Below are 16,725 nucleotides of genomic sequence, written 5' to 3' on the forward strand. Positions count from 1 at the left end.
TAACTGCGTCCGGATACGATTCAGATTCAAACAGACTTTATTAGATCTTATAAGATACATGGAACTCACTGAACAAATGAGACATTGAAATAAGTTATAACTGTAAAAGAGAAGAACAAAAGAAAGACATTAACATAAGCTCAGCATGCACTGATTAGCTGATGATATGAAGGTTCTTAATGATTCTGACACAAAGAAACACTTAAATACTCAAAATCAGAACAAAGGAAACCTAACATAAAACAAATCTATATCATACACAAAGGCTTTCACAATATCATTGGCTTCAATAAATCTAAAATAGATGATCTGATGATATACTGTATTATCGTTTCTGAATGTAATCACTGAAGACTGTTACCTGACTGCTGCATATAGTGCACCAAGGCTGCTTTTCTACAAAGAGTGAGCGAATGACTTGATGTTTGAGGGGGGAACCATTTAGTTGGATGTTTTAAATGTAAGTTTGGTAAACACTTATCTCTTTCCCTGATTCATTACATCCTGTAGTCTGATTGATCTGAGTTAACTTAAAGTCGGTACAACAGTCGTTTCCCCTGAAATTATCTTTTAATCAAAATGAAGGGAAATCTTTTACCTATAAAAAGTGTTTGCCTCAGTGGCCCTGTCATATACACTGAATCAGAATGATTTTTTTATGTCACATCACTTCAAAGTATTCCTCTAAGTTGAAATAACATAGCGAAGGCGAGTATAGTCCTAAAGATTGGATCGACACACCATTACATGCAGAAAAGAGTGCAGATTATTTTCAGTGGCGACAGGAAGTAGGCAGAGCGGATGTGCTGATTCTCTGATTCTCTAGTCGAAGTTGAGCGTGTGGCTGTCGAAGTGTGTGAGCACATGATTCTCAAACACCTTCTGGTCGCAGTCCAGGGGGAACTGCTCGCTGCACATGGGGCAGATTTTCCAGTGGCTCTCCACATGCTCCTCAAACTTGCTCTGGTCATAGTTGGGGGGGAAGATGACCTCACACAGCGGACATCTCTTCATGTTCATGCTGAAGAAGAAAACAAAGGCAGCGGGAGAAAAGCTCCAGTAAGCAGTCAAGTGATGATGTGGGCAAACCAGGAGCGTAGGCCCATAAAGAGCATCTGTCTGATGCAACGTGGGTGGCCTGCTGCTTGACTAATACCAACAAAAGGGGGTTGTGCAGCAGAACAAACACTTTACACATGTTACAATGCACAGGTTTAGAAAACGTAGGGTGCGGCAAACTTGGATGGCATTTATGAGAGTTTGTTGAAAGTGAGGGTGTGTTACCTGGGATCAAAGCAGAATGCAGTTTGTCCGTCGGTCACAAATGGGCTTTGAGTTTCAGCTGCTGCGGGCTGCGCGTTGGTATTACCCTGAGGAAGAACGTGTTTATGAATATGTAGCATAAAGGAGGAAAGTAGTATTGAACTGTATTGGAGAGAATAGAGTCTGAGCTTACATTGTTGCCGTTGTGTTGCTTTTCCTCGGACTCCTCGTGGCCTTCGGGCCGGCTGTGGTTGCGGGTGGGTTGGATACACACCACGTTGCTGTCCCAGGAGGGTGGGCCCACAGGAGGCAGCCTCAGCAACTGGTCATCTGAGAACTCCTCATCTCCCTCATCTGCAGGGAGAGAATTCAGAGACACGTCTAATGTAAATGCAAGTCCATTATTTCCATATCTGTTACTGGAGAAATCAACAAAGCTACTCCATCTAACAAAAAGGATACCAACCTTTTGAGTCCGACATGTAAGGGTTCCCAAAATGCAGCTTACTGGGGCTCTGAGAGACCAGCAGGGGCGTGGGGGCATCCTGGGCGTAAGGGACAGGGTACTGAAGGAATAAAGGCACAATGGACTGGATACTCTCCAAACTGGTTTTCTCACTGGCCCCCTGATCTCCCTTTTTGCCGCTGCCCTTCTGGAGCTCCTGTGCAGGAAACAGCAGAATATATATTTTACAACAAACAAAGAACAAAGTCAAAATTAAATGTTTTCGAGGAGCTAAATGCCTGATTACAGTGCTGCTTACAATCACACAGCACCTCCTGAGCTATGACTTTTTCTCGCTCACACAAACAGTTTAATTAGTGCCCTTCATTAAAAAAGAAACTCTTCTCCTTTTCAAAGGGATTGCGACGCTGTGTTTTATTGACGTTAGTTGCAGACGCCACTTTAATTTACAGTCTAAACCTCAAATTGGGTCAATCTGCTCCTCTTAGCTGTAAGAGAATTACCTCGAGGCAATCATTTAGGTCAGCGAGGACCTTGCGGTGGTCCAAAGTAATGGAATGGAAAATAAGAACTCATTTACTTTTACAATTAGAGGCGTATTAAACACAGACCAGATTGGGTGAGGCAAACTTTCAGGGGAATGTCACTTCTCAAGGAATTCTTAAGAGTGGAAGAAGTCTATAAAAGAGAAAAATGAAAGCTGTCACTTACCCCGTCTACTTTTTCCTTGTCCTTCAAAACAAGAGCAAGAGTGTCCTTAAGTTCCTTCAGCTCCCGTCCCTTCTCAGCCACTTGGCTCTAAGGTAAACACAAGACACACAAACAAAAGAATTAAGAGACATTTTTAAATATTCAAACATCTGACGTGTTGCTGATTGAAAACGGTATCATTGAAATACTCTCAGACCTCAGGGTTTGACATTAATTGATCACAGCCATAAAAGGCTTCCTTTTGCTAGGGACTGATTTATGTTCAATTCTGCTCAAAGCAATACAACCTGTTTGAATTCCTCTGAGACACTAAGCAAATATCCGCCTGACCCGAGCCAAGCACAGCATTAGCCAGGCAACTGGAGATGACTCCTCAGAGCCAGCAGCGCTCGTCTCCAGAGTCTGACATAAACAGCAGTAAAAAGTGGTCTCACAGATAGGCCTGCTCATAAACAACACTGTCTGAGCGGCCCTGTTCAAGGGGAGAGCTAGCATCAAAGACTCCATCCCTGAGCAAGACCAGCCATACCCAGCGCTAAAATCGCAGTCAGTGTCCAAAGACAGACCTGATTTCAAATCAGCAGAGCATCACTTACAGCAAACGGCCTGACCGCAGTGCTCAGTGTCTGAACTGACCTTGTAGCGATCTTCCTCTGCTGCCAACTGCAGTTTCATGTTCTCATTGGTCTTCAGTTGTGCCTTAAATTTCACCTCCATCTTGGCCAGCTCATCGGCAAACATGCAGCTACGCTCCTTCTCCTCCTGAAGAGCAGTCAGATTTTCAACCAATGCTCTTTCATCATATTCCTCTATCTTACAATACATACTGTTTATAAAACAGAACCTAGGGGTTTAAATATCTCATTTGTGGATATATGAACAATAAAAGGACATAAATAATTCTTTTTTTACCAGCAGCATCTGCTTGCACTTCCTGTACTTGTCACTCCTGTCTGTTGCTTCTCTGCTGATGCCTTTGAGCTTCTCCTGGATGATGGCTTCCAGCATGGGATCAGCAGAACCTGGACTTCCTGCAAAGATAATGAAGGCATGTCAGACAGTTTGGCAAAGCATAATAAATATTTTAAATGCCATTACTCCTTGCATGACTTACACAGTTACATATCACGTACCTGGAACTGATGTGTCTGGACTCACTGATGCAGGGATTGTGGACATCTCTTGTGCTGAGCATCTCTTCGGGTCCTACAGGCAGGAGACAAACAGTGTTACAAATTAACTTTAAATTAAACAAGAATACAGAAAAGAATTAATAAAACATTGGTGCAGGCCTAATGTAGATACATACAGGAAGCGTAAAAAAAACATAAATGGTACTGAAAACAATTGACAACATGTCACAAAATGTTTGTTTATTTCAAAAAGACTGCAATCCAGTTGAATGAAAAGACATGTAATCATCATGTGTAAATGTCTTGAGAAAGCCCGCTTAATGATGATAAAGATTCATCTCAGGAGGTTTTGCTTTATATTCATTTGGAAAACAGACCAAATAATTGCTAAAGACCTTTAACCTATATTCAATGAGATGGAATAGTATTACAGAACTCTTATGTAAGTTCTGTTCTCTCACAGGTTAACAGTATGTCGACTGGGACCTACCCCTTGCTGATCAGAGAGTCTGAGCACTTGTTTTTGCAGTCGCTGACACTCCTTGTATTTCTCCTTGTAGTGTTCTGCAGCCATGTGCAGCCGCAGCTTCAGGTCCTCCACCTCTCTCTGCAGCTCCGCTAAAACAGCTGGGTCTGCGGCGGCCTCTTCTTCTGCTTTGGCCTGGCAACAACAACACACAACTGATCAGAGACTACAAACACTCGTGTTCAAGCATGCAAAGACCCTTGGGAAGTTGTAGCGGTATAAAATAAATTTGCAAGAACTAGCATTTAGTAAAGCGATGCAATGAGGCTGAGACAGAATCTGATCAGGAGGAGGATGGTTTCTTATTATAATATTTTTTTTTTTCAGTTTTAACCTAGCTAAGTCTGAATTATAGAAAGAGCTATCGACCCCTTCAAAGGCAGAACTGATAAAACACCCTGTGAGGCATTTTCTGATTCCATTATTTTTCTTTTACTACTAATAAATGCATACATTTGCTTTGGTCAGCGTTGGCGTAGTTACAAAAGGTTTGTCGGTAATATATAGTACAATTATGATTTATAACATTCCAATATTTCTGTGGTGAAATACCTACCAACATTATTACATATTTAAATCAAAATCAGATTTATTTATCTTTATAATCATTATTATTCTGATTTACAGAGTATTAGAGGTTTTCTATGCTGGCACATTACCTACCACCCAACCTTCCATTATATCAAATGCTAATAAAAAATGTAATGTATTAGACCGAGCCAATGGAATTAATAAGCAGTGATCAGATTGCTAATAGTCCTTACAGCTTCCTTCTTGGCGTCTGCCTTCATCTGCTCCACCAGGCGCTCCAGGCGGGCGCACTGACTCTGAGCCTCAGCCTTGGCCTGGCGGAGGGCATCGGCCTCCAGCTTCATGTGGTACAGCTCAGACATGGTGCGGTCGCGGGTGCTGGAGGCGTCTCTCAGCTCCGCGGCTAACAGGGAGGACTGCTGCTTGTTGGCGTGGAGCTGCTCCTCCTTCTGCCGCAGCTGCTCCTTCATGGCCTTCATATCTCCCTATAAAAAATGTAAATGTTTCCAGTTAAAAGGTTTTTTCATTTCTGTAAGCTCATTATAAATGTGTAATAATTGTTCTATTCTTCAAATTATCTTAAAGGTCCCCTATTATACAATTTTTAGGCATATATTATAGGTCTCAGATATATAAAAAAACATGTCTATGAAGTGTTTTGCTCAAAATACCAAACAGATCACCCATTCTAGCCATGCCTCATACCCCTCTATTTCAGCCCTGTTACTAAAGTGCTGATTCTGGGTCCATAGCTTTATAAAAAATTAAAAAAAAGAGGAGAGCTCATGCAGGAGAATTCTACCGGCAGATACTTCTTATTCCTGAAACAGTATGGAGCTTAAATGATTTTTCTCTCTTACCACAAGGCGAGTTCCTTTTTATATCCTGCTCTCTCCAGTACAGCGTTAGCTCTGAGTGTTAGCGATGCTTGCTAATGTAAACACAGACCATATTAAGTCCAAAACACGTTGCGCATTATTTCTGATAGGGCCGTGGGCCTAAAGCCAGCCCACATTTCTGTAATGCCGTCATGACCGCAGCAAATCTGGATCAGGTCCGTTGTACCACCGTTTTAAGAGATGTGGGTACAGAGGAAAAGAGAGAGGGTTGTATTTTTCGGACACTTTGTGAGTCACATTGGAGACACCTATTTATGTATAAAAGACATTAAAAAGTGCATTTTGCATAATAGGGGACCTTTTTTGCATAAGCTTTGATCAAGGCAAATACTTTATATGACAAATCTAGTGAGTTTTTTTTAAAGCATTAAAACAATGTGATTTGTACCAATGGGGAGACTTTGGCCAGGATCTCTTTGTACTGTTTCTCCTTCTCGCTGAGGCAGGCCTGCAGGCGTCCCACCTCCTCTTTAAACAGGGCAATGGTGTTTTCCTTGTTCACATCCACAGACTTCAGCATCTGCAGCTCTGCACTCAGCTTGGTGTTCTCCAGCTCCCGGTTTTTCAGGTGAATCTGGTGCGCACACACACAGAAGTTATAAAACATTTATACAACACCCATCACAATCATGTACCAAAGAACATATGACTAGTAAAGTCAATGCTGCATGACCTCAATTACAAAACAGAGATTGAGGAAGGCCCGTAAAGTTTTCATAGTGCAACAGCCCCAGTGTGATGCTGCGAGTTATATTAGGTAGGTTTTTTTTGCTTCATTTCCGTGGCGACACTGCGGCACTCCCAGTTCCTGTGCCGTGCCGACCACAACAGAGGCACAGAAACACCAGACGGCGCAGAAGAAGACAGAATAAGGCATTCCCTCTTTAGACTAAAAGTGTGGGCAAGATGATACAGAATTTGTACTTACTAGTAAGTAAAAAAAGAAACAGGGGAAGTCAATTAACTGAACCTCCAAATTGGGGAATCTAATATAACAAAATATATTGTTAACCGTACAGATGGTAAAACTGACACTGACAAAGTAGTCAAAACCAAACCACCGCTCAGCCAATCTCTATTTTGGCATGTATCCTGATGTAAAAAAGGCATAACTACTACCAGCGTATTACCTTGTAGAGTTCCTTCTCATCTTTTTCGTTCTTGAGATGAGACTCGAGTGTTTCCTTCTCTGCTGTGAGTTTCTTCACTCTATCCTTGAGACTAAAGAAAAGGTCAGACAAAATGTTAGCCAAATAGTACATCGGTCAATATTCATATTCAGAGTTCGGAAAATAATAAATTAGTGAACTAAGTGTATGGTATATGGTTTAGGGATCGACCGATATGGCTTTTTCAAGGCCGATACCGATACCGAATATTAGTAATCAAGGAGAGCGATAACCGATATTTGGAACCGATATACATTTGCAGTAAAATCAGAAAATCTTGGTGTCAAAATGTAGCATAACACAAACTCCAACACAACTCAACACAACTTCTTTGAAATGCATTTAAGCATATATTATGTTTAATTAACTTTTAAACATCTTACAACTGGTTTCCTCTCTGTGCCCTTTTCTTTAGTGCAGTCATCTGCAATGAGTTAGAGAGAGACAAGAAGTGGGGCTGCAGGCTGACATGCTTACCTAACAATAATGCTTAATTTATTATATCTGTCTATCTAGCATAAAATCCCAATAAGCTGCTAGCAACTGCAAAACACTAGTGCTAGATAATGTTTTGCAAACTATTAAAAGTGAGGCTATTACAGTAGACCTATAACGTTAGTCTAGTAGCCTCACTTCTAATATGTTGCTAAACATTTGCTAGATACATGTTGGCTAGCTAATGAGCTTCACATATCAACCTGAAAAACGGCGAGGCGAGGCTCCACTCGCAGCCCCTCCACCCCCCCCACCACAGTTACTCCGCTGCGAGACGCTGCATGCACCCCCAACTCTGACTGACTTCCCGCATCCCTGTGTAACTGGGAAACTGATATAATTGGATCATAAGATCGTGGTGTTTTTGCAACTTCAGCATAGGGGATAGGGATGTTTATTGAACTTCGGTTTAACACATGTATGGCTCTGCCGCTCAGCGCTGCTGCTTGCTTCAGTCTGTGTCTGCGTTCTTTCGCACCTGCCTGTAATCTGAGAAGGTCACGCCTCTCTGGCTGGCTCCCGCCCGGAAAATCTTCAATAATAGCCTATCAGATAGCGCTGTGGGCGGGACATTGCTCGTGTACACAGAGTGGTGACTGCAGCCAGAGAAACGGCCACATCAGAGCCAAAGTTTTATCGGCAATTTGATACAAAAAAGGCCGATACCGATTATTGGTCAAATATGGAATATCGGCCCCTACTGCTGGAGTCACAAGCTCTCTCCCTGACTTAAGCAATAGGTGAAATGTTTAGAAAAAAAAAAGGAGATATGTGATGATCAAACAACCCAAACTAGTGAATCTGCACCAACCCCTCCATCCTGAGCTCACCTGTCCAGCTCGGTTTCCTTTTGCAGGCCCTTCTGGGTGACTCCAATCAGATCCTCCTCCAGCTGTATGACTCTGGCTGTGGCCTCCTTCAGCCTCTTCTTCACCTCCTCTTTCTCCTCTTGCAGGGCCTGGGAAGAATTCTGCACCTCCTGGGAGACAATTAAATATAATGTTTAAAGACCAAAGCCCAAGTAGGGTATGGGAGAAGAATGCACATGATCTAAAATTGGCATAAATCATTCTTAATCATAAAATAAATGATTTGCTCCAATGTGTGCCAAGACAGATACATCTGGAAGGGTTAAAATCTAATATGACAAAAATAATTATAGCTTCCTGGTACATGACTTATTTGATGCTATGCTGAGCCATGGCGTGTGAAAGGCTACAAAGCATAAAAAGTGTATTCTCTTTGAAATGAATAAATCAATTATGCTACTAAGATGACATCAAAAAAGCAAAAGGAAATGATTTTTTGTAACAGTTTCTTAATAGGAAGAATTTTGGAAATCTTTATATTCACACCATATAAAAAAAAACATATTAAAGTATAGTCGTAAAATTAACAGCCACAAAATCGGTAATCGTGTTTTCATCTGAAAGCTGTATTAAAACCAGCAGATTTATGGTTCAGGACAGTATTATGAATTATTACTGAGACTGAAAACTTAATAGTATGCTATAAAAAAAGAATTACAACTTTGATAATAAAAACATTCATATCTGTCAGAGTGTGATTTATACTCTTTTAGTAGATCATAAGTTTGGCCAGTTCAGCATATGTGTCTTTCGCTAGGGGGTGCTAAGAGACAGATATAAAACTGTCTTTAACGTAACTACAAGAAATAGAAAAGGGCATCAATCATATCATTTGGCACCTTCAGCAACATGTGCTTACTCAAAAACCAAGAACAGCTATTGTAACCAGAGATGAAGGAACAAGGCCTTTTGATGAACTGACTGAACCTTCACAACAGAAACAAACATTTCCCCCTCCTCCTCACTGCAGGCACTACTATCCACTCTGAAAATGACTCAGTCTGTTCTCAGCTTACTTGGCTCTCTCTTCTCAGCTGGGCACAGTTTTCCTTCTCCTGCTCACACTCCTTCTGCAGAGCCTCCTTCTCGACCTCCAGCTGCTCCTTCTCCTGCTGCAGGAGGGCCATGTTTTTCACCAGCTCCTCCTTCTCTCTCTGGGCTTCCTCCACCTTTTGCTGCACAGGAGGAAACATTGCAGAGGTTTATGTTCCCATAGTCCTCAGTTTCAAGTAGTATATCATTTTGTTGACCATTGTAGGTCATTTCGTTACCAAACTAATATGAACTTAGAAATGTTAGTGGAAGTTCTGGATGTGACAGCAGCATAAGAGCATTGTTGTATTGAGTAGCACTGCTAAATCTTCTGACAAACAAACGGACAGTGGGGCGAAGCATTTAACATTTTATTTATGTAACAAGCACTTATATTTTCTGTATCACTTAAAGGTGGGGTAGGTAAGTTTGAGAAACCGGCTCGAGGTACACTTTTTGTTAAATTCCATGGAATGCTCTTAACATCCCGATAGCAATGAATATCTTAAGTGCTTTGACAAAAAATACATCAAAAAATGTCATCTGTGGAAGCCGTAGTACTGTAAAAAGCACGACCAATCATTTTAGCCGGCCCGGCTAAAATAACTGGATGGCCTACCTGCCTGTCAGCCTTCCATCTGTGCACAAACTTATCTCGTGCTCTCATTGGTCATGTGTGCATTCGTGTGTGTTGGAGGAGGGGCTCTGTAAGGAAGTTCGGCTGTTTATTTTCAAATTCTAGCGCACTCGAGCTGGTTTCTCCAAAATTACCAACCCCACCTTTAAGGTCAGTGAGTGGCATACTTTACCTCAAGGTAGCCAGCCTTGGTGGTGACCACCAGGATGTCAGAGTTGCATTCATCTTCCACGGTCAGCAGCTCGTCCTCTGAAGGGCTGTTAGCACGAAACTGGAAGGGCGTGCTGGCCCCCCGGATCTCGCCTTTGTGGGTCACGTAACAGAACTGGTAGAACTCGGAATCATCGTTGGGCACGTAATATCCTGGGGAGGGATTCAATCCAGTCAGTGAACACAATGCACAGAAAAGCCAGAAAGATATTCCTCCACAACCCTACAACTAACCCCAGCCCTTAGCTTTGCCTAAATTGCACACTTATTCCAAAATGCAGTTATAACTTTGAGATAAATGTGTGTTTAACTTCAATTATGTGGATCATAGACTTAAGTCTTTAGGATGTTGTGGGTTTGAATGAAAATAAATCTTTCTCAGGTCATGTTACCATCTATTACTTTATAAAAAGTAGTATAACAGATTAAAAAAACACAAACTGAAATGTTGTTAACCCCAGAACACAGGTCAGGAAGGGTAAGGTTCTTATTTAACTCTACCTAGTGATTCAGTGTGTTTTAACAATCCTCTGATATGCGGTTATAAAAATGTGTCAAAGTCATATAAAGCCATGGTATGATCTTACCCTGAAAGACCACTATTCGGTTGACTGCGGTGCCTTCCTCATAGTTCTCAGGGAGAGGCGACCACAAGAATGTGTAATAGTCCCTCGCTGTGCTCCAACCAACCTGTGAGACATTGTGGGGAATACTTTCAACCAGACGCTCTCACCACATCAGTGTAAGATAATAGCAATGGAGACTTCCTAGAATCCACTCAGTGCCACCTCCAAAAAATCTCAAAGTGGTTTATTATAATAATTACGGGGTTTTTAATCTATGTTTGGAAGATAGGTGTCCCACCATGCCTACTGATAATTTCTATAAACCACTGAAACTCCTGCCACCACGTACATGTAGTCCAGCCCTTGTCATGAGCCAGTCACTATGTGAAAAATGTATCTCCAACTCACTCCTAACAGGAAGAGGGAAATAGGTGAAAATGTTATACATAGGTGACTTGTAAATGAAAACCTAAATGTAATTACACGTATTTGATGTGTTGTTAACTGATGGCTGATGGGGGGGGGGGGGAGAGTACAGAAAATACATCCATAACTTCAGCCCGGTGCCATAAAACTGTCAAACAAAATCAGAGTCACATCGAGCTGGCTGGCTTTCGGTGTTTGCACACTCAGACACACACACATCCACAACAAGCCCAGTCAAACCAGCCTTTCACACCAGCTTCTGCAAGAGAACATAGATTAACGTGTGTGACATTATATATCAATATTCATTGACACAGATCAAACTTATCCTTACAGAATTTGCTCCGATGTATAGGCTTTTCTCTCCATCAGGCTAGTTTATTTTTTCACCTGTGTACAAACAGCCTACAGCTACAATACTGCAAGTGTTCATCAGAGCCAGAGATAGAAGGCCACGGTGCTCCAAAACCCCCAATTGTTACCACTGCAGTTCCAGCCTCCAGCAGTAAAGAACAGGAAGCAATTAAAACATGCACCTAGTTAGAGAGTGTCATTACTGAAGGCTAGCCCTAACCAGTCCACTCATTAGAGCAGGAGAGGTGGTGCTGGGTGAAAACTCTGAGAGGAACTATTTCACTTACAACAGAGTGGTCTGCTGTGTATAAACAGGGGGAGAGGAGGTAGAGAAACGGTGAAGAGCCTCAATAAAAAGTGGACTGGTGACTGAAGCGATAACACAGGCAACATTGCAGAAGACAAATCTCAAAATACAAGCTGTAACAAAGTGAGACCATAGAGTTTATTTAAGTTTAAACATGACTATTCAAAAGCATTCCAGCAAAGTCATACCTCTGCAAGAAAGCTGACTGAAGCCTGTGGCAATGCTGCTGAGGGAGGTTATGTATTGTCTATGTGTATAAATTCAAGAGAGAGTTGTTCATTAATCACAAAGAGAGGTTGTTCTCGAAGACAGCTTAATTATAAAGCTGTGCTTGCTTTCTCCTCGGCCACTGTGACAACCTGTCCCAACAACATTCCTCCATGAAGCTCAGCACGCACTGCAAAACACAGTATGGTAGATGTTGCAACATTGAAAGGCCATATTTGTTTTTGTATATTCTAAATATAGCGTGCAATGAACTTATATCCAGCCGTTTCTTACTATTAGGTGGCTAACATGTGTTTTTGGGCTGCCTTTGTCCATGGCAGTACGATCTTTAGCTTCTGCTTTCTCTAAACTGGGGCCGTGTCCACCGTGATCTTCTGTAAGTCATATACTGACTATGGATAAGTACCTCATACAGACAGCCCCACTTAAAAAATAAACTTTAACTAGATATAGCTGGACCGTGACTTAGATTCAGATCAAAAGCATATCAAATAGATTTCTAAAAAACTGTGGTAGCACTGCAAACAAACTAAAAAAGACTTTGCTCCGTTTGACCGGGAGCCAGTAGCAACTAAATATGGGGTAAGGAGCCGACAATGATGCACAGTGTATCCAGGTTATCTCTACCCAAACAAACCTAAAAACTTGGCACAGAACATCTCATCTGTCAGCACTGCCAGGAACATTTACACAATTTACGATCCTGCTCAGCTCTGTGTTTTAGAGGCTCAAGAAATTGCTAATTTTAAGATGTATACTGCCAATTGGTAATAGCTTAAGGCTAAAACACAATGTGATGTGGCATCCAGCTCCAAAAGACTGCTGAACACGGTACTTAGACAGCCTCCAGACATTATGTGATCGTCCTCCAGTAGCCTAGCATGACCTCATTTCTCAGTGAAGCTTGGAAAAACCCTCTGTTAACATACATTTCATAAATCTACAGATGTATAATGAATAGCACACACTAAGTATATTAATCATTGACCTATTTTTTCAGACACAGTATAAATATAGGGCTTTCATCATTGTTAAAAATACGAATGTACATTTTTATGTCTCATGTTCAGCAAAACTGAAACAACTTGTCTCATAACAATAAGTGCACTATACGGGTATAAGGCAGAATGCAACATAAACACAAAGAGCCATTAGTTAGATTTTGTTTATGATTTGATTTACTTTCAGCTTCCTTGTTATATCCGGGGAATAAAAAGCATACTGGACTGGAAAAGCCGGCATATGCTTCCGTGTCCAACCACGATTCACTAGAGATGAGGCTAAAAACAAATGACTGCCACGGTTTTGGATTTAATGTCCTCCTATAACAAGATCCATGTGGGGAACTAAAGGGGGTGAAACCGCTCCAATCCCTCTTCCAAATAAGCACTATAATAGCTGCATAATTCAAGTTGTTCTCACTACTGAATTAATAGTTGGTTTCCACATTTTCAGTAATACCTTAAATTAAAGTCTTGACACATAGCTGCGAGGTGTTCACTGGCACTAATTTGTTCGTTTTTAAGACCTGGATAAAATAACCGCAATGTCATTGCTCCCTTGTACAAATGGAGCTATCATACAGTATGTTGGAGATTCCAATAAATCAAATTCTGCAGTCATTTGAAACCGTACCGTTATATTTCTGCTACTCCATTTACTCATAACCATAATAAATATGCATATACTGCAGTTTTGTTAAAGGCTTTCATAATGCATTGAAGAGCGTTATTCACCTTGAATATGCCAACCCAGTCCTTTGGATTTGGTTTGATGAACTGCGTCAGGGTGAGGTGACACTCCAGTGCAGCATGGGGCATGTAGCTCTTCCCCACATTCTGGAAGATGACATGGGCAAAGTTTGATGTGTCCATGTTGTCGTGTAATGAAGTCCCGTCCAGGAACAGTTCCATAAATCACTCAGCAGTGGCTACACAGGAAGAGACAAGAAACAAAATATGTGATTAAAAAGAACAATAATCAAGTAAACAACCAAAATACCTCTCTTCATAACGAATGACAACGCCAGTTCTATATGACGAGAGAAAATGTAATACTGAGGATCCAACAATGACTTTATATGGTTATTAAATCAAATGTAATATTATCAATTGTGTAGTTGGCAGTTAAGGTAATTTCAAACAAAGCACTATAACATTGCTATTCACTAGGGCTGCTCAATTAAATCGTATTTTAATCGCAATTTACGATTATGGCTTGCAACGATTACGAAAACAACGTAATCGAAATATAACGATTTTTTTAATTTATTTATTGGGTTTTCAGTTGAGTTATACTTAAAGTTCAGGGTAGTCAACTGTTAAAAACATACTGTTTAAAAAAAATTCTCCAATAAATTGATGTTTTCAAAGTAAATGGATAATCGTTTTTAATAATCGTGATATCAATTATTGACCCAAATAATCGAGATTATAATTTTTGCCATAATCGAGCAGCCCTACTATTCACATATATTTTTGATTTAAACATGTCCTCATTGTATTTAAGCTAATAATTGTTCATATTGAGAACATGGGAAGTTGTCAGATATATAACCTTTATTCAAGGCTATAGCATTGCGTTACAATCCATACCCATATTAAAATGGTTGTTCCACTATTTGCCTTCCAAATGTGCTGTAGTGCATTTGTTCTTATTCGACTCAAACACAGTAACTCTCTGACAATCATAACAGCTTTCATGAATGTCAACCAGCGCAAGGAAACTACTATCTTACATTTTGAGTCATATCATTTGTGTTTAAGATATTAAAAGTACTAGTGTTCAATGCTGGTGACACAAGATAATGACTAATACCATTATACCAGAATTCCCTTTGACTGGCCTTAGATTTGTTACCAAAAAATGAGTATAACTTCAGTTAAAAATCACTCATTTATTTGGTTTGCTTTTGTGATGAAATATCCCTTGATAAAATGGGCAAATACAGATAACATGTCCCAATCAAAGGAATGTCTGATGTTCTTCTTAGGTGTGGGTTCACATTAGCATTGACTAATTGAACTATGCCTTGTCAAGACATGAAGTCATCAAAAACTCCAAGTTTGCCACCAGAAAGATGTTGTCATATGACCAGCAAAATGGTACTCTTTCAGTGGGAAACATAGGGAATGTTCATTACACAGAAATGTACAGGACAAGAGATGACCTTTCACTTCCAACACATGATGGATGATCAATGCAAAAGGCTGGCTGTAGCTGTAGCTACACCCATACAATTTATCTGTACCACCCTGAGTGGTAATGGTGCCTGTCTTTACACCTTACACATCATGTGTTTGTCAATGATTGCTAACTGATAACACCAATGACATGAAATGAGTATATGATACAGTGTCCCCAAGATTGAGGTAATAGGTTATTTCCACGATGTCAAAAGGGAAACAGTCTAAAATTAGAAAAAATAAACCCATTCTCAGTGGTGTAAAAAACATCTAATTACACCAATTAAGTAGAAATACTTTGTAACTGTAATCGACTCCTTTTAACTGTATTGTATATCTTTCTAACTTTTATTTGACTCTTTTCTCGTAATGACGTTGTTATTTGTGGAGTTTTTTCGTATCCAATAACGGGTTGAAAAGAACAAAGGATGATGTATGCTGAACAAATGGTATAATCCCCTGAGGCAAATGTTGTGATATGGGGATATAAATACAATGTATTTGACTATATTTAGACTTATTACATTTCCCAGATCACATTTGAGATTCAAAACGTACTCCTAATACATTTTCAAATGTGTAATGCTAGAATATGTGACATTCATTTTTATGTGAGTCAATGTGTTACAAGATAATTTTACTTTGACTAATTCTTATAGTAGTATTTAACTATGTTATGCCTTTTAGATTTATTTTAAGGAATACTAATAATAAAGACTATCATAGTGTGACCTGGACACGATGAATGATATAAAGACTCTGCTAGGTTCAAGTAAGCTTTATTTAAACATAACACTGAGATGACGTGAGTTCTACTTCAGGGTGGATCCACCATTTCGGCCTCAGCTGATATAATCCGACGTAATTGGGCCTGTGGCAGTCATAACACGCTCATATGATGGTCGGAAACACTGAACACTCTTGTCATCTACAGCATTACAGAATATAAAACCCTAAACAAAACTCACGGTAGTGGCATTTATTAACTGACAAATGCAAGCTAACGTTAGGAGGCGAGGCCTTTTATGTGAAAACAGCAATCATTATGGCTACGCAAGCTTTGCAGCTAGCGAGCTAGCATTACTTACATCATGTAATGGAAGACATCGTAACCTCTAGGCAAAGAGACATTAAGACTAACGAGCTATATATATATATATATATATATATATATATATATTCTCATCCCTGTTAAACACATATTGTTAGGTGAGACAAGTTACAACGCCCTCAACGAAAAGAGCCGCTAGCTTGAGAACAGCATGCTAACAGCTGGAGGTTAGTTAGCAACGTAAACACGATAGCAATGCTATCTGTCCAACTACCTTCTAAAAGCCCACGTCAAGATAGAGAATAAAGGAGAACGGTAGAATACGTTTTATATATAAAATCAACTTTAAACATACCCAGATGCCATGATTACCAACAGCTGAAATCCGACTGTATCTTAAAAACAATTGTTGACGCAGTTCAGTGCTTTCCCTTGCCCTCTTCCTGGAATAATAACAACATTACGTCATTTCCGGGCTGGGAATCTCACCCGTCTGAGAAGAAAACATGAGATAGCAGACAGAGAATCAAAGTTACAAAATACAGACCACGATGTTGTTGAATATCAATTTCGAATAATATTTTTGAATGGCTTAGTATCAACCCAATGCTTACACTAGCTCGAGTGTTAAAATAAAGTTGTAGTATTGTTATTATTTGTATTACAT

General features: G+C 40.2%; 1 protein-coding gene across 2 annotated transcripts; it reads right to left on the reverse strand.

The window, feature by feature from the left end:
• Positions 1–19: 19 nt before the first annotated feature.
• tax1bp1b (Tax1 (human T-cell leukemia virus type I) binding protein 1b) lies at positions 20–16,523 on the reverse strand. 2 transcript variants are annotated; one of them, XM_034102107.2, is made up of 18 exons: positions 16,414–16,523; positions 13,559–13,752; positions 10,529–10,631; positions 9,904–10,094; positions 9,079–9,237; positions 8,024–8,172; positions 6,660–6,750; positions 5,918–6,103; positions 4,864–5,115; positions 4,064–4,234; positions 3,574–3,646; positions 3,353–3,471; positions 3,077–3,202; positions 2,441–2,527; positions 1,730–1,925; positions 1,457–1,617; positions 1,285–1,370; positions 20–1,021 (listed from the first exon to the last, which is right to left on the reverse strand). In XM_034102107.2, exons 2-18 carry the CDS (start codon positions 13,733–13,735, stop codon positions 823–825), a joined length of 2,526 nt encoding a protein of 841 aa, XP_033957998.1. In that variant the 5' UTR covers positions 13,736–13,752; positions 16,414–16,523; the 3' UTR covers positions 20–822. The 2 variants fall into 2 exon arrangements, with proteins under 2 accessions (XP_033957998.1, XP_033957999.1); XM_034102108.2 differs by lacking the exon at positions 3,077–3,202.
• Between the last annotated feature and the right edge of the window lie 202 nt (positions 16,524–16,725).

Source organism: Pseudochaenichthys georgianus, chromosome 16 (assembly GCF_902827115.2).
Source record: "Pseudochaenichthys georgianus chromosome 16, fPseGeo1.2, whole genome shotgun sequence".
NCBI lineage: Eukaryota > Metazoa > Chordata > Actinopteri > Perciformes > Channichthyidae > Pseudochaenichthys > Pseudochaenichthys georgianus.